This window comes from Dipodomys spectabilis, unplaced genomic scaffold, assembly GCF_019054845.1.
Source record: "Dipodomys spectabilis isolate Male_0828 unplaced genomic scaffold, ASM1905484v1 ptg000043l, whole genome shotgun sequence".
Taxonomy (NCBI): domain Eukaryota; kingdom Metazoa; phylum Chordata; class Mammalia; order Rodentia; family Heteromyidae; genus Dipodomys; species Dipodomys spectabilis.
Genome location: NW_024870720.1, coordinates 11,380,147 through 11,404,367, shown reverse-complemented (window position 1 = coordinate 11,404,367; position 24,221 = coordinate 11,380,147). Strand labels below are relative to the sequence as shown.

The following is a 24,221-nucleotide window of genomic DNA, read 5'->3' as shown; positions in this document are numbered from 1 at the left end:
TTCTAAAATGTTTGATCAGGGCAACAAATATGCAAAGAGTTGGTCATCTATAATAGTTTTGTTCACAAAGACTTCACTTCCTCCCCTCCTCCTGCAAAAAGCCATAACTAATACACAGTAGGTGCTAATTGAGTAGATAATTGAAAACTTACATTCTACCATCACACAAATTATCAATAATACTATATATATGTGGTACAATCTGAGTATAAAACAAATATTTCACACTAACTTATATACCCTTGTTTGAACTTTAATTAAAATATGTGTGGTTTTCCAAATTGCAACATTGCTTGTTTAAAATAGATTGTGTCCTTCTGAATTTATCTAGGAATTTCACTTAGTGCATTATATACATATATATATATATAGATATATAGATATATATACATTCTGTAGGCAAACTAGAATTTGATCCAACTCTCCTATTAATAAGTTGAATCAGAGTCTGTTTACTTATTAACCCCCCTGGCACTGTTTTTTAAAATTTTCATTTGTTAGTCAAACTTCTATTTACATCTCCAGCTCATATAGTAAATATTTTCTTACATTTAAATTGGCCAGTCTCTACTGTCATAAACAACTCGTATATAACTTCATTTTTATGAGCATAAATTAGTTGTACAAGGGGATGCCATTGTGATATCACCCCACATCCAAATAATGTACCCCATCCACCTCCTCTCCTCCATCACTCTCCTGTGTCCCCTTCTCACTTCTCAAAACAATTTCAACAGATTCCCTTGTTTTCATAAGTATCAATAAACTACTTGGACTATATTCATGCATATTGACCTTCTTTGCTAGCAGTCCTTTTCCCTGATGGCACCCACCATTCTCAACAGAACCTGTTTTACTTGATTGTCATCCATTGTTTTACTAATGTTTTAGTTACATCAAGGTCTTTCTTTATGGTGCTTCTGAAATTCATTGGTTGTTCTGGTTAAAATAAATGTCTATGGCCATCTCTTTTCCTGCCCTCAACACATTGTTAACAGCAAGGTCCGTAATGCCATCTTTTTACATAGTTATACTATATTTTGAAATATAACTCCTATTTTTCAATTTATTCTTCCTTCCTCTTCTCATGCCAACATTATATACATTACCTTCTGTAGACCTACAGAGTTCTCCATTCTTGTCCATTACTATTTTAAAGATAAATCTTACTGCTTGTAGTATTGAGGGTGTTTTGTCAGATGCAAAGGTGGATAATACCTCACAACCTCCTTTCCAGAGTTCATTCAGAATCATGAGAATCTCACTTCATAGTTATTTGCTGACTGTCACCTAAATCATAGCTCCCATTTAAGAGCCATTGGATCTCCAAAGCAGCATTGTTTACGGGCAGGATGGCTGAAAGTGCCACACAGCCTGGTAATGGCTCAGGTGTAGTTTTTGTGGAGTATCAGCTGTGAGATATGGGAAAGATTCGTATTTACCTTCCTATTACTCAATAATGACACTGAAAATACATACTACACTAGTACATATTTCACAGGATGGTAGGAATACTTACTTGATAACAATAAAATGCAAAACTATAAGCATAATGTTTGTGATGTTATCATCATGCAATAAGACTGCAGAGAGTTAACCACATTTCAAACTAGTGAATACAAATAAAATTTTGGATAAAGACACTGTAAAAGATTTTTGATAATTTTTAGATATTTGTATTTTAATTTTATATTCGTTATTTTTGTAACGTTAGGATGATACAAATGTCACAAGATTAGTATAGCTAACATAAAATAATATCCTTAATAGCTATGTTATGCATCTTATAAAACATTGAAAGCACAGGACAGCTGAAATTATTAGAAATCTTGGATTTCACTTTATGTGACTCATATAAATAAGGAAAAACAGAAGGTATGATAAAGACGTTTCTTTTTTGCCAATAAGAGTGTGAGTACATTTGCTTGCAGGAAATTTACAATACAGAAATTCAAATTTTTGAGAAAAAAGTATAACATAGCTGCTTGACTAATGTACCATTTATATTTCAGGAATACACAATAGATATAATTTTTGCCCAAACCTGGTTTGACAGTCGTTTAAAATTCAATAGCACCATGAAAGTGCTTATGCTTAACAGTAACATGGTTGGAAAAATTTGGATTCCTGATACATTCTTCAGAAACTCAAGAAAATCCGACGCACACTGGATCACAACTCCAAACCGCCTGCTGCGAATTTGGAATGATGGCCGAGTTCTCTATACACTGAGGTAAAATTGCTTTAAAATTTACCAGCTCTCTAATTTATTTTCAACACTCTTACTTGATTGGCTCTTAAGTTTCCTTCTCCATACTTGAAAATCAGGACTTAGGGAGCTCTTTTTATTTGCTAAAAAAGTAATAAATAAATAAATAATAAAGAGTTTGTCTATACTTTTTAAGGGCAGAGTTACTATTATGAAATGATTGCTATGAAAAGATTCAGAAGCAAAGCAGAAAAATTGTTTGATTCTTCTCTATCTGACTACGTTGTAGAATGAATATAATGTCTTTAACTTATGAAGCCAATTATTGAGAAATTTTTCTGTAAACCCATCCAGCTATAGAATTTTATAATAATCTGGTTTTTGACCAAGCAGTAATATATCTTAAGAATATAGGAATATAACAGTTGAATATATAAAGCATGATTGTACACATGCACACACATACATACACACATCTCCACTTATCAGTTGATGGGTACTTAGGTTGATACCATGTTTTGGAGGTTTTAAAGTGCCCTTCCCAACACGGGTGTGCCAGTATCTTGACTATATATTGACTTACACTCTTTCAGATCTATCTCCAGGAGGGGTATAACAGAATCATATCTCTTTTTATTTTGTTAAAAAATCTCCATTTTAGTTTTTATGGTGGCTGCACTAAATGATATCCCCAAGAAGAGTGTAGGAGGGTTCTTTTTGCTCCTTGTCTTTACTGGCTTTTTTTGTTGTCTGTTCTCTTTGTGATAGACATTCTAACTTGAGAGATGGAATCTCAAAAGGAGATTGTGATTTTCACCTTCCTTTATTGCTAAGGATGTAAACATTTCTTCATGTATATGCACCATTTGTTCTTCATTTGAAAACTGTTTAATCTATTTGCTGTTCATTCCTTGGATTATTCTTTGGTTCTTTACTTTCCAAGTTCTTTACATATTCTAGATATTCATCTTTTATCTGATGAGTCACTAGCAAAACTTTTTTCCCATTCTGTCAGTTCTCTTTTGACTCTGTCAGTTTCTTTGCTATGCATAAACTTTTTAAGTTCTTGTTATTATTTGAGCAATTTAGGGAGCTACTCAGAAAAGCAATGCTCATGCCTGAATCACCACATTTAAACATGTTCCAAGCATGAATCTGCCATATCTAGGAACATGTGTATGTCTGCGGAGATGAAATGTGAATTTATAAGTGTAACCACAGAGATAATACAGAAATATACACTAAGGTGATCTAGTTTTGATAAATATTTTCTAATATTCATACTTATTCATAAAATTTATAATAATGTCAGAAAACCTTGCTACTTCTTGATTATTATGGTTAGAGTTATCATGGTATTCCAACACATCATACTCTACTATTGTAGGTCAAAACCATATTTTAAAATCAAGAGATATGGAATGAGAAGAGGCAAACAAATACTATGATCAAAATGAACTGTACAACTTTTAAGTTGGGTCAGGAGGGAAAAAAACTGGAAGAGTACAAGAGAAGGAGTGACATTGTCCAAAAAGAAATGTACTCTTTATGTCACTGGCATAACTGTAAACCCTCTGTACATCACCTTTATAATAACAGTTAAAACCTCAATTTAGCTGATGCCTCTTAAGACATTTTGCCTTCTAGTCCTCTCATTAGGTATCAAGTGAGAGAGAGTCCAAAGACAAGGTAGACAAAATGTATCTTTCAATGGCTCATTTCCAGTGACTCTACTTCCTCCAACTAGGCTCAACCTAATTGTACAACCTCCTAAGAGTACCATCAAATTATTAATCTATCGATAGATCAATCTACTGCTGAAGTCAGAACCTTTATGATGCAATTGCCTCCCCAGAGCCCCCTTTCTGAACACTGTTAAATTGGGAATCAAGCTGGGAACAAAGTGCCCTTTTGGGTACTTCATATTCAAGCCCTAACACGGCCATTCTTTTGTTTCTTATCAAAGGATCTACTTTTTATTTTGGTAATTGTATTTATATTTGTTGTTGTTGTTGTTAACTGTGGGGCTTGAACTGTGGGCCTGGGGGCTGTCCCTCAGCTGTTCAGCTCAAGGCAAGCTCTCTACCACTTGAGCCACAGCGCCACTTCTGGTTTTCTGGTGGTTAATTGGAGGTAAGAGACTCATGGACTTTCCTGCCCCAGCGGGCCCAAATCTCAGCCTCCAGAGTACATTGGATTACAGGCATGAGCCACCAGCACCTGGCTATTTATATTTTTTCTGTTCTCTATTTTGTTTCTTTCAACAGTGTAAATTTTACTACAGGAATTTCAGAGCCCTGTTATTATATGCATACATATTTATGATTGTTGTATTTTCTTGATTGACTGATTTTTATTACGGTATATGATTTATTTGTTGTTATAAAAATATTTGTCCTAGGGGCTGGGAAGTTAGATCAGTGGTAGAACGCTTGCCTTGCATGCATGAGGCCCAGTTTTCGATTCCTCAGCACCACATAAACACCACAAAAAAGAAAAGAAAAGAAAAATATTTGTCCTAAAAAAATTTAGAAAACAGTAAAAAAAATAAAATAAATAAAATAAAAATAAGATTTTTTAATGAATAAAATTTATTATTTATTTATTTTTCTACCTAAACAGACTGACAATAAATGCTGAATGTTACCTCCAACTTCACAATTTTCCTATGGATGAACACTCCTGTCCACTGGAATTTTCTAGCTGTAAGTATTAAAAAACACTTGTTAATTGTTATATAACTTTAGCTTTATCTATTTTATCTTTAAAAATAAAATGTAAAAATATGGGGAAACATAATTTTCAGAAGTATGGATTTTAACTCTTGCATAATTATGAATAGTATATTTCTTTTTTCAAATAAGAAAGGAGCAATGAATGTCTAATGAAAGCAAATACCTTATTAAGTCATCTTCATAACTTTTAGTTTTAGGATTATGTTATCTCCTTATTTTAAATAATTGAGAGTCCTAAAGACAGGCTTGTATTCAAATGTTTTCACACTGTCCGGAATAAAACTTGATTCAAATTATATTCATCTTTCTTGAGACAACATTTGACTTTATTTCATGAGACTTTAAAATATGTTTAAAAAATTAGTTTTTGTGTTGGGTACCAGTGGCTTGTGCCTGTAATCCTACTACTCAGGAGGCTGAGATCTGAGAATCACGGTTCAAAGCCAGCAGCAGGAAGTCTGTGATTCTCTTATCTCCAATAAATCACCAGAATACTGGAAGTGGTGCTGTGGCTCAAGTGGTAGAGCACTAGCTTTCATCTGAAGAGCTGAGGGACAGTGCCTAGGCTGTTCAAGCCCCACAACCTACAAAAAAAAAATAGCTTTTGTTAACAGTGTTCAGTACATGAATAGCAAATTTTAAGAGACCTATCATGACTTAAAAAAACTAAAGTAGAACTGAGCTTATTTAATTGTTGAATAATGCAAAGTAGATAAGTAATTAAAATAATGATTTGAATATAAAGACATGCCATTTTTCTCTAAGAAGTAGTTATATTGTTATTACAATATTTATTTTGAGTCCTATTTACTAATGTATTTATGCTCACATATACATCTCCATCACAATTAAACCTTAGGAAAAATGTAAAATGACTACCAATTTGCTATTGCCTATTCCCCAAATGTCAACTGTTCCTATCCTCTCAAAATTTGATTTTCTTCAAAGTTCACCTTCTGGAACCTAGCCCCAGTAAATATAACATAACCAGTCATAAGTGTTATCACACCTCTTCACTTACTTAATTCCAAACTATGTTTTGTCAAGTTGATTGAAGATTTTCTTGGATTATATTAATAGATGTTGTCTCATCACAACATGGTCTTATATTAATGATCTCATATCTCACTTCATTGATTTTCAAGTGCTAACTTCAATACATAAATCAGCCACATCAAAACAAGGTGTTGATTAATGGGAATACTCAGGAAGTAGTTGACATATAAATATGTAATGATGTACAAGTCATTGCACTCTCCTCTAGGTGCCTTTATTAAATCTTGGCGAGATATTGCTTGAGCTGTGATGGCCTGCCAATTCATCCATTCTTGAATATATCTTTGGCACCAATGGAATAAACATACTAGGAACAGATAGTTTATATGGAATTACCTACCGATCCACTAAAATATGAAGAATGTTTAGTATCATGACAGATATATTTGCAAGAGATCTACTACAGCCCCTCTTATAGAGTCAGTGTCTTGGGGGCACAAATATGATGAAGAACTTCTTTCCCATCAAAGCACCAAGGGGTGACGAAGAAAAGTCATACTCAAAATTATTATGCCTAGGAGAAATAACTGTTACATGATTGTTCTTTAAACTGTGTATATCTATAATTTCAGCCAATATTTTCTATATATTGAATGTCATAAAAATAAATGAATGTAGAATATCCAAAGGCTAGTGTTTTACTTATAACAGTAGTGAGATGGTAATTTTTCAAGATCTTGCTCAACTATTTGTTTTTATTATTCCTCCAGATGGATATCCTAAAAATGAAATTCAGTATAAGTGGAAAAAGCCATCTGTAGAAGTAGCTGATCCAAAATACTGGAGGTTATATCAGTTTGCATTTGTAGGGCTACGGAACTCCACCGAAATCTCGCACACAATCTCTGGTAAGGGAGAAAGCATACATCAATGAATGGTCCTAGCACTAAATGGAACTGGAATTTAAATATATGGGTTAGAATATTTTCTAGCTCTAATAATTTTTTTCTTTCAGGGGATTATATTATCATGACAATTTTCTTTGACCTGAGCAGACGAATGGGATATTTTACTATTCAGACCTACATTCCATGCATCCTTACAGTTGTTCTTTCCTGGGTGTCTTTTTGGATCAATAAAGATGCTGTGCCTGCAAGGACATCACTAGGTATGATATGGAATATTGTACATATTGTATCGTATGAATTGTATCATAGACTTTGAAAAACATTTTAACTTAATAAAAGTTCAAGCCAGGAGCCAGTGGCTCACGCCTGTAATCCTAGCTACTCAAGAGGCTGAGATCTGAGGATCGTGGTTCAAAGCCAGTCCAGTCAGGAAAGTCCGTGGGATTCTTATCTCCAATAAAACACTAGAAAACTGTAAGTGGTGCTTTGGCTCAAGCAGTAGAATGCTCGCTTTGAGCTGAAGAGCGCAGGGACTGCATCTAAGCCCAGAGTTCAAGCCCCACGACCAAGTTCATAGATACATATGTTAAAATATTTTCCTACACTACAATCATGGAACCATTGGCTAGAAACTAATGCAAGGCCATGACAAAAGAAATATGTAATAATTCACTGCAAGCTAGGTTTGGTGGTGGCTCATAGCTGTAATCCCAGCATTTGGCATTTTAAGAAGGGAGGGTAGCAAATATCCTAGATTGTATAATAACACTGAGCCTTAAAAAATTATATAGAAATTAAAATCAGAAAACATCAGAAAAATTATATTTTTCCTAATAATATATGTCAGAAGAAGCAAAGGTATATATAGATTTATACATGAAAAGCATATGTCATCTTTAAATCTCATTTTGCTCATTGTTGTAAAATCACTTTTCATGAATGTTTCTTTAATGATTTAACAGAATTTGAAAGAATCAGAAATTCTTTCCCATTACGTATTTGGTTGAACTTGAAATCTCTTCCTTTTATAGTATTTCAAATGAATTGTTACCTAGTCCAATGAAGGACAAGCTAAAATAACTTCCTGGAATCTGAATCTGTAAAGTGTAAAATGTGTAAGCACTGAATATTTATGAGTTTCTTGAACAATAACTGAGTAAATGCATAAGCTAGGCTTGAGAAAAATTGATTTTTGTTTTCCCTTATATAAATAATCAAATTGTGTTTTTAAAAAGTGGTTAGTTACTATACATTTGTTTAAAAGAAAGTAACCGTTACTATATATTTGTTTAAAAGAATGTAACCACTGGTTAATAAATTGATTGATGTTCCAGATTAGTGTTATCATGGATCACATGATTGATTATAATAATTTAAAAAGCAGAGAAAAAATTGAAACAACTAGTTTCAGTGATACAGTGGTTTTCTAGCTAGAGGTTTCCAGGTGGCAGCTAGTAAATAATTCCATTTAGTAAATGTCATTAAACGGAAATTACATAAAAGTGATAGGAATAGAACCTGAAACCTTTAGGTTTATACTTGGAAACACTTTCCCTGGAAATCCAAGCATGGCTTTGATATAACTAGCTGTGTTTCATCTGTTTCAAATTGTTCAAGGTTTTAAAATATGTGAGTATTATCATTTCTTTGTAGGCTTCTTAAGGTATAACATAAACATGGTCTTTTATTTTAATTCTTACATTTTTTTTCCAAAGGGAATTTGAATGGATCACTTTCTACTATTGGTTTTGCATGAAGTCATATGCTACACTATAATGAGAGAGAGAGAGAGAAAGAGAGAAGAAGGGAGGGAGGGAGAGAGGGTCAATTGTGGAATTGTGTTTTTGTGATAGCTCATAGTTTTTCAACACTAACATTTTAATTGTAAAGATAAGCTTAGCCATGTCTAAGTTTAGGAATACTTCTTCAAATAGTGAGTCTTATAAGTTAGAAAATCAAGGCTTTTATAGCAGTATATGCATAATTTTCCACATATATCATTAAATTATTGTTTTCTGAGATTATTTATTCAATTTACATTTTAAACAAACTTTTATCAAATGCTTCCTGCAAAAACATCTGTAATTTTGGTGCTATATTGTTAACAGGGATAAAAGTTGTAAAATGTTTGTGTTTGTAATGCCTGTTAGTGGGAAAAACACAATACCCAGATTTTAGAATCATTTAGCCTTCAGTGAGTGAAAAAAGTCTATGAAAAGAAAGAAAAATATACGGGTACAGAAAAAGAAGGAATTTGGGTGGATATGATATTTGTGATTGCATGCTCAGAAGTTGGGTAGATCTCTCTGAGGGAATGGAAGGTGAACAGTTACCTGATCAAGTGCTGGCAAACCTGGGTATTTTCCAAAAGGGTAAGGTAGGAAGGAAGATGCTCATAGATCTAAAGTGTGATGTTTCTTTGATGTCATGTTTGATGTTCAGGAAACAGATAACTGTGTCTAGAGCTGGCTTCATAGTTTTGGAAAAGAGAAATATATAAGGGTGGATCATGCAAGTCTTTTTTGCCATTTTTAAAATCTTGGATTTTATTCTGCAGGTGATGGGATACTGTTAGAGGATCTTAAGGAGAGGAAGCTATAGAAGAAGTAACTACAATATTTTCAATTGTTTTAATGTTACTATGACAAATTATATCTTATTAATGTAGACTCAGAAGTGTCTCATACAAAATCCACCAAAAGCTTCTCAAGTTAGCTGCTGTGATGGTAATTACTGAACTGAAATAGTAAATATAAGAAAGCTGAAGTTCATCATCATTTCCCTTGACTGATAGCATGGGGATTTTTTCATATATATGTTTATAATAAAACTACTGTAAAGAGGGGTTACATGAGTAAGGTAATGACTACATTTCCTATCGAACATTGTTACTTCCTCCTTTGTTTTTCCCCTACTATCCCTTACCTCCCTACCTCCCCAGGGGGCAGTCCTCCTGCCCCCCTAGGAGTTGTAAAGTTCATTTTCACCACAGTGTCTTGTACATCTCCTTGTTACAATGAGTCACCTGTATTTTTATTTCAGCATTTTTAAATTATTTTCCATTCCCTGAATTAGAAAAAAAATGTATATACAAGATGCAGGACACCAGAATCAAATACAGTGAAAACCGGGGTTAAACCATTGGGGAAGAACATACAAAAGAAACAAAAAAATCACATGGTACATTATGAATACATTAAAAACAGCAGCAAGAAAGCTAAAACCAGTTTCTATCTTGGGGTTCAGTTTACTTAGCATCGTCTTATATGGTCATATGTACCTAGGTTTTGATCTTTTCTGCTTGTCCTAGACATACTAGTTACTGCAAATAAGGGAAACCATAGGACCTGTGTTTCTTTAGGCCTGGCTTACTTCAGTTAATGTAAGTTTTTATATGCAAGTAATTTTCAAATGCATATAAAATATTAACTGAGATTTCAATAAAATCCAACAGGATAAAATCTTATCAGTATGTTTTCTGACAAAATGAAAGTAATGAAAAGATATTTAAAAAACTATAATAGTGACCTTTCAAAATTGGAATTTTAAGATTTTTCAAAAAATCTTTTAGAAGACCCTCGGATCAATTGAGAAGCAAAAAGAAATTTGAAAATATAACAAGCTAAATTTTGATAAGAACTTAAAATATAAATATATGTATTGGTTGATTCCATATCCTGACTATGGTAAACAAAGATGCAATGAACATGGTTGTACTGGTAGCTTTAGTGTGGCCATATTTGTGGTCTATTGGATATTCAGGATTGGAATTCCTGGGTCATAGGGAAGTTCTATGTTTAGTCTTTTAAGAAACCTCCATACTGCTTTCTGGAGAGGTTGAACAAGTTTACATTCTTACCAACAGTCATCCTTTTGGCCACATTCAGACTATCATTTGTTATTGTTAGTTTCCTTGGTAATGACCATTCTAACTGGGCTGACACATGCATGGTAAATTATACAGGTGTCTAGGCATTCACACACAGAAAGATCAAAGGAGGATATTCTTGGGAGAAAATCACAAAGGCACAAAATCTATGTGTATCAGATCATATAAAATCGTATTTAATGAAGTGAATTCTAAGAAATGGAAACAAGAGCTTTCTTTGTTGCTGTTTTTGTTTTCTTTTCCTTTTGTCTCATTTATTCATTTATCTGTCATTGGGAAGGCAAGCAAGGGCACAGAGAAATGGAGGGATAAAGAACAAACAAATGCAACAGTGATATTCACTAGGCATTACATTGAAAATGAACTATACATCGTGTGTGCAAATACAGGAGGGAAAAACTGGGAGAGAGGAAGGGAAGAGGTGATATTGTTCAAAAGGAACTGTACTCTTTATCTTACTTGTGTAATTATAACCCCATTGTACACCACCTATAGAATAATAATAAAAATAAACATAAATACATAAACATTTAGAATACTAAATAAATAAACAAACATTAAAAACATTTGTGGGGCACTGTGAATGCAAAACTTAGGGGGCAAATTTTAGTTTTTAATACATAAAAATAAAGAAAAAATGAAATCTTAAAATCAATAGTCTCTATGCTTTGACAATAAATACATTTTTTAGATCTACTTATTGTAGGAACCTAGCAAAACCCTTCTGGATAGATGGTAGACACAGAGGATTTGAGGAAATTCCTTCAAGTCACAAATTTAATTGATAATAGAGACAGACTGAACCTACATTTGCCTTGATCATTCCATGTTCCTCATACCTGTGTTTTGTCATTTGTTTGTTTCAGTCCTATGAATCATTGAAGCAGAGACATGCATGTGAGAGGTGGTAGGACACATGTCCTTGGCTCTGACTGAATGGAAAGCTAAGAGCTTTCTATTTCTTTATTTCTTCAAAGATCTTGCAATATTGATCAAGAAACACTGGCATTTCATGTGGTGCTTTTTTTAACATACATTTTTTTTATTGTAAAGATACTGTACAGAGAGGTTACAGTTACATGAGTAAGGTAATGAGTACATTTCCTATTGAGCATTGTTAACCCTTCCTTTGTTTTTCCCCTACCATCCCTTCCCTCCCCACCTCCCCACTCCTCCCTCCCCACTGCCCCCAAGAGAGTGCTATGAATTTCATTCATAGAGCCATATATATTTTTTTGGGGGGCGGGGGAGTCCGGTCATGGGCCTGAACTCTGGGCCTGGGCGCTGTCCCTCAGCTCTTCAGCTCAAGGCTAGCACTCTACCACTTGAGCCACAGCACCACTCCCGGCTTTTTTTTTCTGTTTATGTGGCACTGAGGAATTGAACTTAGGCCCTCATGCATGCAAGGCAAGCGCTCTACCACTGAGCCACCTTCCCAGCCCCCGAGCCGTATTTTTTAAGATAAAGAATGAGAGTTATGATGGTATATATTAAAAGAGGCATAGAAATGGATCTATAATTTTGATGATCTGACACTAATAGTTACAAGAATTACAAGGCTAGCAGCTAAAGAGAGACAGATGTTTCTAAAAATGGACAGTGACTGATGTGGCTCTGGAGTATTCCAATTAAACAAGATTATTATGTTTCTTTTACTTCTTTTATCTTTTCCTTTCTCTTTTTCTTTTGCTTTCTCACTGACTTTTTGTTATTATTTTTCAGTATGACTCCAGGCTTCATGCTTACAAAGCATGCACTTTGTAAGGGCATAAGCCAAGGCCCAAGATCTTTTTACTCTTGTTATTTGCAAATAGGGTCTTGCTTTATCTCTAGGCCCGCTGGACTTTGGTCCTTCCATTTACATATCTTGTAAGGTTTAAATGGCAGCCTCCCCTCCCAACCTCCTGCCCAGGACTACATTTTTTATTGATTGTGGTAGTCTCACCAGCTTTTTTCCAGGGATGTCCACAATTGCTATCTTCCTGATCTCTGCCTCCTATGTAACTATGTTATAGGTCTGAGCCACTACACCTGGTTAAACATGACAAACTCTTAACAAATACAAATATTTACTCAGTGCGAATGAGTTGTTTCTCTGTGATAATTATGTTTGAATTCTTTATTTAAATTAGGGGATTTAAAAATATTATATTTATTTTATTTTATTTTTTGTCTGTCATAGGGCTTGAACTCTGGGCCTGAGCGCTGTCCCTGGGCTCTTCAGCTCAAGGCGAGCGCTCTACCACTTGAGCCACATCACCACTTCTGGTTTTCTAGTGGTTTATTGGAGATAAGAGTCTCAGGGACTTTCCTGCCCTGGCTGGCTTTGAACAGCAGTCCTCAGATCTCAGCTTCCTGAGTAGCTAGGATTATAGGCATGAGCCACCAGTGCCGGACTTAATATTATCTATTTTTAAAATATATAAATATTATAAAAATAGTATCTATTGATAGAAGTTTTCATATAAGAAAACCAATTAATTTTAAATGTGTATGTCAGAGCACCTTAACTCACTATCACTCCCAAAAGGCCATTTGTTTCTCACATGCAAGCAAAGGCAGGTAGATGATATAACATGCTAGAGATATGACATAAAGCCATAAGAGGAATTCAGGCACCTTCTAATTTTATATTGTGTTGTAGATTTCCAGCAATGGGAAGATAGTCTAAGATAGTTGCTCGTGTTTCAGTGATTGTATTCTGCAGAACACTAATGAGAGAAGGCAGGACATTTCTCCTATGTGTAATGGCACTGGTTAGACATCACTTTAATTCCTGACTTAGATCCTCATGGCTAGCTCTTCTTCTTATTGAGTGGTCAGAGTCTGCTGCACAGAGGTGACAAATAAAGTGCTTCCAGGCAACTACTTACCAGCTGTTACTATTGAAGAGGAAGGATGGGTATAGGGAATAAACTTGCAATCTACAGTAATTGAAATGATTATGCTTTACACATACAGGCAATAGTGCTTTGAACATAATGCCAGCAGTATGGTCACCAGCAACTGTCTTTATAAATCACTGGCAATCATATCCAGGATTTCTAGGATTTATTTTCGTTTATTTCAGTTTTACTGCCAAAGCGATTGGAAGAATAAAAATATCTGTTAAAATACTTTCAATCTTCTATATTTTTTATCCTCTCTACACAGGTATCACTACAGTGTTGACCATGACAACCCTGAGTACGATTGCTAGAAAGTCACTACCTAAGGTTTCCTATGTGACCGCCATGGATCTCTTTGTGTCTGTGTGCTTCATTTTCGTCTTTGCAGCCTTGATGGAATATGGAACCTTACATTATTTTACCAGCAACCAAAAAGGGAAAACTACTAGAGACAGAAAGCTAAAAAACAAGGCTTCGGTATGTTAAGGGGAAAAAAATCTGATTCATGAAATCTAATTTCCTTGATGACTCTGTTTTTAATATCTGTGTTATATTTCTTAGGTAAATAGACATTGGGGGTCTATGACAGAAGATAAGTAAAATCAAGGTGAAACTAAAGTACTAAGCATTGCTCCATTGAGAGAACTCAATTTATTTATGTTACCTCAATATCTTCTATTGGGTCTCCTTGCAGCAAAGGATTTTATATACTATAACAAATTTCCATTAAGTAGTACAGTTTCTGCACCTAAAACATTCATGTAACATTTCTCTCCTATCCAGTTTTGTAGTAGGGTTTGCTTTTGAAAATTTTGGCTTGTATTTAGAGATTAGCATCAGTCAGTAATGTTAAAATTGACCTACTTTAGAACATAATGTCATGGTAATGAGGCTTTTTTTTTTTTTTTTTGGACATTGTACATCTTTACTCCTTTTTTCTAATCTTCTAGTATCTGCTTTAACTTATATAGTAAGAAAATTTTTTTTTAATTTAATTTAATTTTATTTGTGAACATACTGTACAGAGGAGTTACAGTTACATGGGCAGGATAATGCGTACATTTCTTACCAAGCATTGCAGCCTCCTCCTTTGTTTACCCTTCACCTCCCTTCCCAGCCTCCCCCCTCCCCCCCTAATCCCAATCCTTCTCCTTCCTCCCCCCCCCAGCCCCCCCCCTCACCAACGTTGTAAAGTTCGTTTTTGTATTCAAACCAATTTTATGAACTGTAATATGCTGAAATAGTGGATGATGACCATAATTTCTTTTCCTAATAGCAATCATAGCAACCTGATAGACTCATATAATATTTTAGTGTTCCAGGCACCCCTTTGAGCATTTTACATGCACAATTTCCTTTATACTCCCAGCAATGCTACAAGCATGAGCTCAGTGACTTGTGAAAGAACATCTTAGCAATTGGAAGATCCATGATTCAGACATAGATCATTCTCAGTGCCAGATCTCAAGCTATTTATCTGTTCCCACTCATTTGTGGGTGAAACTAGGGTTTGGATTCAAGATCTTGTACTTACCAAGTTGACACTGTACAACTTGAGCCACACCACCAGACAAGACTTGTATCCTGTTTTATTTAGCTATTCTCATGCAATTCAGAGATGTAGTACTGTAGTTCTCCAAAATTAAAATAAAGACACTTTATAATTAGTTTCAGTAAATGTTTTCAAAGAAGATCATATAGCTTATCTTACAATAAATCATCAAGGTTTCCATGCTAGTAACTTACTAAGGTTTAGGGTTTGACATTTCTTCTTTTTTTTTTTTTTTTGTCTGTACCTCCTATTTCTCATCAGTTTATAAAACTTTACGATAGTTTTATAACATATTTTACTCTTCATGTTATATTCCAAGGAGCAAAGCCTGACAGGTTTTGTTTTGATTGGTTCCCAACAATATTTCAAGAAAGCAGAACATATTTCTGGCAGTACAATTTGAATAAATGGCAGTATACAAACAGACTGTGAATCACTCACGTGGCATTATTTTATGTTCATTTTATAGATCATATTTGGATCATGGTATGATCCACAAATGGACAAAGTTTAATATCTATTGCTAAATATTTAGATTAAAATAAAATATTTTAATACCAATTGTCTATAATAAAAGCTCTGGATCATATTTAGATTTTCCAATTCCTCCCTATTTTCATTTACAGTTCTTTACTTACTGCCTCCAATTATTTGCTCTTTTAAGGGGGTTAATTGAAATAAGGATACAGGTTGAGCCATTATAACATTGAGATGTACAAGACAGAATGTTGAAAATAAATTTTACAACTTGGGGAGGAGGGAAGAGATAGGGAGGTGAGGAGGAGGAGGGAAAGAATGGTAGAGGAAAAACAAAAGAGGAGGTAACTGCTCCATAGGAAATATACTTATTACCTTACTCATGTAACTGTAAACCCTCTGTACAGTATCTACAAAAAACATACACTAAAAGAAAGTTTAGAATAAAAATAACAATTAATTAGCTTTTAACAAAATTAATTGAAAGTTAAGAATAAAGTTTAGAATAAAAATAACATTCAAGTCAGACAATGTGTATTCTCTCATGGATTTTTCTAATTTAATCCCACTTCTGTAAAAAATAGGTGATATTGGTTTCCTAAGGGCACTGTGAGGTAACAGCCATTCAGTTTGACTTCAGATCTGGCCATTTTAACCACAGTCCTGGATGACACACTTAGTCAGGAGAAAAAATTCTGGGAAAGGAAATGTTCAGAAAAGCAAGCAATCACAAAAGGACTTCTTTAAACTAGGTATTATTTTAGGACATGTTTTAAATAAATACTATTACTTTAGACTTAATGTTAACATTTAAACATTAAGGCTCCTTGAACGACAGAAAGAGTAGGATTTTGCTTTGAGGCAATCAAAACAACCCTATCTCAAAAACAACCATACAATGGTGGTGCCTAGTTACAATCCTGCTACGTGAAGTAAAGGCAGGAAGACTTGGGTACAAGGCTGGGCTTGGTCAAAGTATAAGACCTATCAGAAAAACAAACTAAAAGCAAAAGGACTAGGTTTTGGCTTAAGTGGTATAGTGCTTGCCTAACAGATATGAGGCTGTCAGTTCCATCCCCAGTATGCTGTTCCTCAAAAGTATAGCATCAAACTCAGGACACAAAATACTAAGGAAAAGAAAAGCATGAAATAATAATTAAATAATCACTATGAAGTACTAAATGGCAAGTCACAAAAGTTCAATCAATGTAACTGACTATATGAGCATCTAAAGCATTTTAATAATATCAAAATATCATATTTCACTCTCCTTTGGTTCAACCATGTGCTTTATGAGTTCAAGTAATGACATTTTGAAATACTTGGATCAGTTACCAAATTTGACTTCCAATCTGGATCTCAGTCCAGACATATGGTCTTGCTAGTATGATAAATTAGAGCGCGTTGTTACAAAGTACAGCTAGCTCTGTTTATTGTTACTTAACGTCTCCCATTGAAGACTTTGTGGCATTCCTCTATTTCTTCTCATCATCCAAGAAAATCATGTGCAATCCATACTCAGATTCTGTGACATCTTGTCCATACCTCTCTGGTTTATTCCCCTCCTTTCCTCTATCTCTTTCTTTTTCTCATTAATCTCCTCAATCTTGATGAGAGGCTCAAAATTCTAAACAATTTAAAATACATAATTTCCTCATATTTTTAGTCTCAGTTATTTCAGGCTATGACCAATACTTTGTCTGGAAAAGTCATTGAAAGCATCATTAAACAAAACTAAAATCTCCTTTTATCATCTTTTCATTTGCTTAGGATTCAAAAACATGTCCTGGTTTGTTTTCTTTATATTTGGTCGATATTTGAACACAACAGATATTTTTATGTTGAATAAACTCATTAAGAAAATCATCTTAAAAATGCTCCTCCATTTCTCCTTCCTCCCTTCTTTCCCTCCCCCTACCCCCCTTTCTTTTTGGCAATAGTAGGGCTTAAATTCAGGAACTTGGGCTCATTCTACTTGCTTGCTCATGACTGCTCTTCTCTCCATTTAAGCCAGGTCTCTAGCCTAGCTTCTTGCTAGTCATTTTGGACCTAGAGTCTCCGGAACTTTTCTGTCTGGGCTGGATTCAAACCATGTTTTCTCAATCTTAGCTTGTTGAGTAGTTAGGATTATGTGCATGAACTCCCAGTGGCTAGCTCTTCTTCTTTTCTTTTTTTTTTATTTTTTATTTTTTTTATTGTGAAAATACTGTACAGAGGGGTTACAATTACATGGGCAAGATAGTGAGTACATTTTTTATCAAGCATTGTAGCTTCCTCCTTTGTTTACCCTTCCCATCCCTTCCCATCCTCCCTCCTCCTCCCTACCTTCTCCTTTTCTTGACATTTCTTTATACTTTATTGTGTCAATAACATTTGACTTGCTCCATGTTTTCATTCAATATGTGTTAGATTCCTTACTACATATTACAAATTGATTTAGATATATCTCTGTGATTATATCCTTTAAGAAGATCTAAAAAATAAGGTTAATTGCATTAACTATGTCACAGTATAAAACCAAGATCTTTTGTGGAAGAAGTAAAGGCTACAGACATATAATAGTAGTAAGTAGAGGTTACCAACTATGAGAGCTTCACAGAAATACTTGAATATTCAGCCTACAGACCCGTAGAAGTCTCAGAAAATCACATAATAGATTGAACAGGAGCATGATAGGCTCATCTCAAAATAGAACTTCCCTATTCTTAAGCTCTTAATTTGATTAAATTAAATTAAAACTGATTAGAATTTATTATTGACAAGACAATTTGGAAACAAATAGAGCATGTATTCTCTGTATTCATAGATCTTTAAGTCTAGTGGTGAAAAGGTAGATTGGAAATGTATAAATGAGATTAAAAAGGTCAATATAATTGCCCAATGTAAGGACCTAAAGTTACTGAAAGAGACCATGGAGAGAACAACTCAATGGATGATTTCCCATATATTTTGAGAATTGCAATATTTTAAAAATAAATAAAAAGATAAATTATCTGATTTAAGAGAACATAAAATATGTTTGTTGTTGCCACACATCTTGTTGAAATGGAGAGAAGATACCACAAAGCTTGGCTTATGGCTTGAGACCATGGCAGGTTTGAGACACCCTGAAATATGCCTGGGACCATTCCTACATACAATGTTGAAAGGAGATCTGAATAAATGTGGGTGACAGAAGAATGGGAACATTTCCTTTCAATTCAAGTGTAAATTCATTTATAAAGCATATAACTAATCCTCCCAAAGGTAGTTTGGCAGAGAAATATTCAGAGACAATATAACATAGTTGAAGTTCTTTGAAAAATAAGTTCCAGTGTTTAGGACAAATAGGGAGACTATTCAAGGCAGAAGCAGCCAGCGATCTGAGTTGAGACTTAGATGTGAGTTTAAAGTGGACACTAGTATATGTTTCAGATTATAATATTCAGTACAGTATCCAGCAGTTACATAAGGCTAGGTTGGTGAAAACGAATACAGGTTAAGGGGAAGGGAAATAACAAAATGCTGAAACAAGGATACAGGTTGACCCATAGTAGCAATGAGATGTACAAGACATGTTGAAAATGAACTTTACAACTTTGGGGGCAGGAAAGGGAGGAGTTGGGGAAGTGGGGAGGGAAGGGATGGTAGGGGAAAAACAAAGGAGAGGATAAAAATGCTTGATAGGAAATGTACTCATTACCTTACTCATGTAACTGTAACCTCTCTGTACAGTATCTTTTACAATAAAAATATATTTATTAAAAAATAGAATTTAAAAGTCAGTACCTTGATAGCATTAAGTAAGATTTCAAGTCTTCAATAGTCACCTTTTGTAATTGCCTTCCATATTGGAATGCAACTATAAGACATCTATGTCAGGAGAAAGTTCTATTAAGCTATGGTGGCTCAGAAAATAGGAACTATGTTATGACTTCTAATTTTGTCCTATCAGCATTGCCACGCAGAATGACATAATTGCATCTATGTGCTGGAAAGATAATTTGAAGTAATATGGCAAATATACTTGAATGGCAAAAGAGAGAGATAAAGATGGACTGAAATTTTGCAAGGAATAGCATGCCATTGACAGCCATAAGCTAGGTATTTGGGTGACAATGCTAGGTGAAGGTGTCTTCTGCGCCACTCCCACCTCAGCCTCTTCCCTGCAAAATGATGTACTTTCCATTAAGTACACATCTATGTAAAGCAACATAATCTATAGTTCAGATAAGGTATTAACATAACAAAACAGCATAATTTCATATATTCTATTATTTTTACCTTAAATGTGTTTTTTGGCAAAGATACCAGGAGACATTATATGACAGTTGTAAAATGTAAAATAAGCCAAAAGAGGAAGAGGAAGAGGAGAAGAAGGAGAAACAGGAGGAGAAAGAGGAGGAGGGAGGGGGAAGAGGAGAAAGCAGCAGCTCCTTAAGTAATTGCAAAATGTCAGCAAGTGGTGGGCTGCTTTGAAGTGACAGAATAAACACTTACTGCCAGTGTAACAATGGTCCTAAAATGCCCCTCTGCAGGCGTCTGGGTACCACCCAAAGCTTCCCTGCTCTATTTTGACTTCTTAATGTCATTCTTTCATCTTTCTCTTTCTACTTGTTACCACAGATAAATGAAAACAGATTAATCCTGGAATAACTTTTATTAAAATGAACTAAATTTCAAGCAACACTATTACGTGTTTGAATAATTAGAATAAAAATGAACAAGTGGAGAAGAAAATTCTCTGCCCAATAGCTATCTTTCAGAGTTCATAACAGTCTAACCTTTTCTGTTTTTTTGTTTTCCTGTGAGGATTGTGTTTTCACCATATTTCTAATCATTCTGTGGCAGTTTTTTCATATATATGCTTTATCCATTCGTCTGTTTCCATATTCTCTTTCATATTGAGAAACAGCACAAATTCTAACACCAAATAGATAAGCTCCTCAGCACTAAGATCTGCCTTGTTTTTGTTTTTTTTTTAATACAAATATAGATTTTGGCAATTTTTTATGCAGTTACTAGGGCTTGAACCTAGCATGCTTTCTCTTAGCTACTTTGCTCAAGGGTGTCATTATAACACTTGATCCATCACTCCAATTCCAGCTTTTTGGTGGTTAATTAGAGCTAAGCCTCCTAGACTTTTCTATGGGTGCTGGTTTTGAAAGTCATCCGAAAGTCTCAGCTGCCTTCGTAGTTTTGATTACAGCTATAAGCTACCAGTACCTGGCTAGATTTTATACATTTTGAACATTGGAGCTGATATTTTTAAAAGATGTTGTACAAATGGTGAAGAAAACCAGTTGTTAGGTTGGCATTCACATGTTAATGTTTTTAATGGGAAATTAGTAATAGTAATCATTATTTCAGAATATTAAAGAGCCTAATATTTTCTACTTACTTTACCAGTGTCTCTACTGTCATCAGAACATAGTATAAATAATAGTTATATAAATATTACCTATAAATATATAATTTATATTTCATTGTCAATGCTTAATAATAATTGATATTCATATGCATTGATGTTTAAAATATACTCTGTATATTTTGATTATTAATACGCAAGTAATATGGTATATAACACTAACTGGATATATACATCATTAATGGGAAGGTTGGGATCAAGTTTTAAAAATGTTTAGCTGTATTTTTAGTGAGTTTTTGGAGTAATAAAGAATAGCACATTCAATGAACTGTATCATTATTGTTTCCATGTCTGGGCCTCAACTGTATTTTATTTTATTGATATAATCAAGTCTTTGGCTATTTTTCAGGTACAGTATATTTTGGTTCACATTTCTCATTTATTGAAATGTAGGATTTTCATTTTATGAATTTGGATTGAGGGGTGGTAGATAGGTAGATGGAAAGTCATTAAAAATCTGTGAAGGAGGCACTGTGATAGAAATAGAATTTGTTCCCCAGAAAGTAGATCATTATTTCAATTTTCTGCTAGCAGGGTTTCTCCACTTGTGGGCATTCTAATACCATTACTCTCCTCTCCCATGCAGCACTGACACCTTCTGATAAACATACCACATTGCTAGTAAAATCAGCACAGAGTGAGTAACATACAACATGTATCTCTGGCAACTAAAATTCAAATTACTAGATAACAAATTTGGATTTTTTTCACTTGCATTGTCATATCAAAGTATGCTATTTAAATATTAAATGATAAAGTCATGGAAAGCCATGGGTCAATTTGTCCCATATTTTCATTTAACAATTCTTTCCTGACATTTAGGAGTCTAGTATTTTTGAAATGTCCTCTTCAAAAGATCTGTCATGCTGGGCATGGGTGGCTCATGCCTGTAGTCCTAGCTTCTCAGGAAGCTGAGATCTGAGGATAATGGTTCAAACCCAGCCCAGGCAGGAAAGTCCATGAGACATCTCCAATAAACCACCAGAAAACCGCAAGTGGCGCTGTGTCTCAAGCGGTAGAGCATAGCCTTGAGCTGAAGAGTTGAAGGACAGCGCCACGACCACCAACAACAACAAAAAAAGTGTGCAGAGTTGCACATGCCTGCCAGCCCAGTGTTGTTGATGGACATCTTAAGCTATCCTGGAGCTTCCTAGTGGAAAAGTGAGCTTGAGGCTTGGTTCAATAGTATTCCGGCAGCTTAGCAAAGTACAAAAATTGGTGATGATGGACCAGTTTCTAAAGGTATAAAATATGATCTATTTTCAGGGCTATTTATTTTCTACTAAATCTTGCAAGGTAAGGAGAGCTGTTACAAAACAAGTTGTAGTCTTCAACCAAATCAACATTAATTGAGACTGCTTGGTATTTGGAACTCAAGTTTATTTTCACTGCACCTTGGTTTCCTAGAGTTTGCCTCAAAGGGGTGAAACGGATCTTTCCTTAGATTACTCAAGTTGTTTTTGTTATTGTCTCAGGTATCCCCTGGTCTCCATGCTGGATCCACTCTGATTCCAATGAACAGCATTTCTCTGCCTCAAGGGGAAGATGATTATGGGTACCAATGTCTGGAGGGCAAAGATTGTGCCAGCTTCTTCTGCTGCTTTGAAGACTGCAAAACAGGATCTTGGAGGGAAGGAAGGATTCACATTCGCATTGCCAAAATTGACTCCTATTCGCGAATATTTTTCCCAACAGCTTTTGCCCTATTTAATCTGGTTTACTGGGTTGGCTATCTTTACTTATAAATTCCTCTGATAGGCAAAAAAACATAAGAAATTTTATTGAATCCAATAACATTAATTGTACTTTGGTCACATGAATTTTACATTTAAAATGTAAACAATCCACAGGATAAAATTTAAAATTGCTATTGCTATTTTAAGACTTTCACAGATAAATAGTAGCTTTCAGATTAATTTAAGCTGTCATGAGATTGACTATTGTCAAATTCAATTTATGAAAATATTATTCTATATTTTTACTTTAGTTTTATTTTAATTGCATAATATTAATATTTGGGATTTAATAAATTCTCTATTCTAAAGATAAAATAATCTCAATATGCATTTTACTTAGATATAGATAACATTGTTTATAATGAGTAACTAATGCCTAATATTTATGTAATTACTTTTGACCTGGAAAAGGTGGGTCATTTGATTTTTCTTTGCTCTTTTTTGTTATTTCGTTTTGTTTTGGTCTCTCTGTTTGGGATGCATCTTGTTAAAAGCAAAAAGCCATGATTTTCTTGGATCAATTTCCAAGATGTTTATTTTACTCACAAGAAGAAACTACTTTATGTTTCAATTCTTTTTAAATTTAATTTTTATTGTGAAGAGACTATTACAACATAAATTGTTGTACAAAGTAACAGGGTAAAATGATATAATGACTTATTAATACAATGTGAAATCATTAAGTCCAACTAGTTGGCAATGACATATACTTTATGAAATGGCTGTATTTTATCTTTTAATCCAATCTGTTGTGTGGTGGAATATGAAATGGCACTCTAGCTACAGTTAGTTTGAGGACCTGCAATTGTCAATGGCAACCATTTGTTATTTTATCAAAATACAAAGTAAAAATAATGTTTCATTTAACTATTTTATTTTCTGCCTCATAGTATATAATTGGTCATGAAAATGTCAAAATATGCCAACACTGAAATGAAATGAAGAGAGGTTATCATTGGTTCTTGGGGCATTACAATTGCATATGTTAACAAAAGCCACCAGGGAAAGGTGCTTGTGTTAACTGTGTGGTTAAAGGATCACTTGACAAGATAAATTGCAAGTCATATTAAATATAAGATCTTAAAAACAAATTATCAACCATTTTAGACCAGTTACATTGGGAACATTGTTTTATTTCTCTATCATATGTTATGCTCTTCACTCTCTTAGTTTCTTAACCTGTTTTTACAACTACATTATAAATTGTTAATTTGCTCTCTTTTGTAGAAAATGAGGAAACTTCAAGACATTTTTTACTGAACACAATGTGGAAGCTCTTTAAATTTCCACAGGACTGGAAAGTCTAGACAATCTTACTAGGCACACAGTTGCCAAAATATCTCTATAGCTGTGTAGAGTTAAACTGAGGCTTCAATAATTACAAACCTGTGAGTGGTTTGACATACTAATTCTTTGCAAGAAAT

General features: G+C 34.2%; 1 protein-coding gene across 1 annotated transcript in view; it reads left to right on the top strand.

Moving 5' to 3' along the window:
* Positions 1-22,810, top strand: part of Gabrg1 (gamma-aminobutyric acid type A receptor subunit gamma1) — a 64,901-nt gene extending 42,091 nt beyond the window's left edge. The window contains exons 4-9 of the mRNA XM_042678238.1: positions 2,013-2,233; positions 4,832-4,914; positions 6,711-6,848; positions 6,956-7,108; positions 13,891-14,102; positions 22,537-22,810. Of these exons, the coding sequence (XP_042534172.1) occupies positions 2,013-2,233; positions 4,832-4,914; positions 6,711-6,848; positions 6,956-7,108; positions 13,891-14,102; positions 22,537-22,806 (1,077 nt within the window). The 3' untranslated portion in view covers positions 22,807-22,810. The remainder of the gene's footprint in view (positions 1-2,012; positions 2,234-4,831; positions 4,915-6,710; positions 6,849-6,955; positions 7,109-13,890; positions 14,103-22,536) is intronic.
* Positions 22,811-24,221: the final 1,411 nt, after the last annotated feature.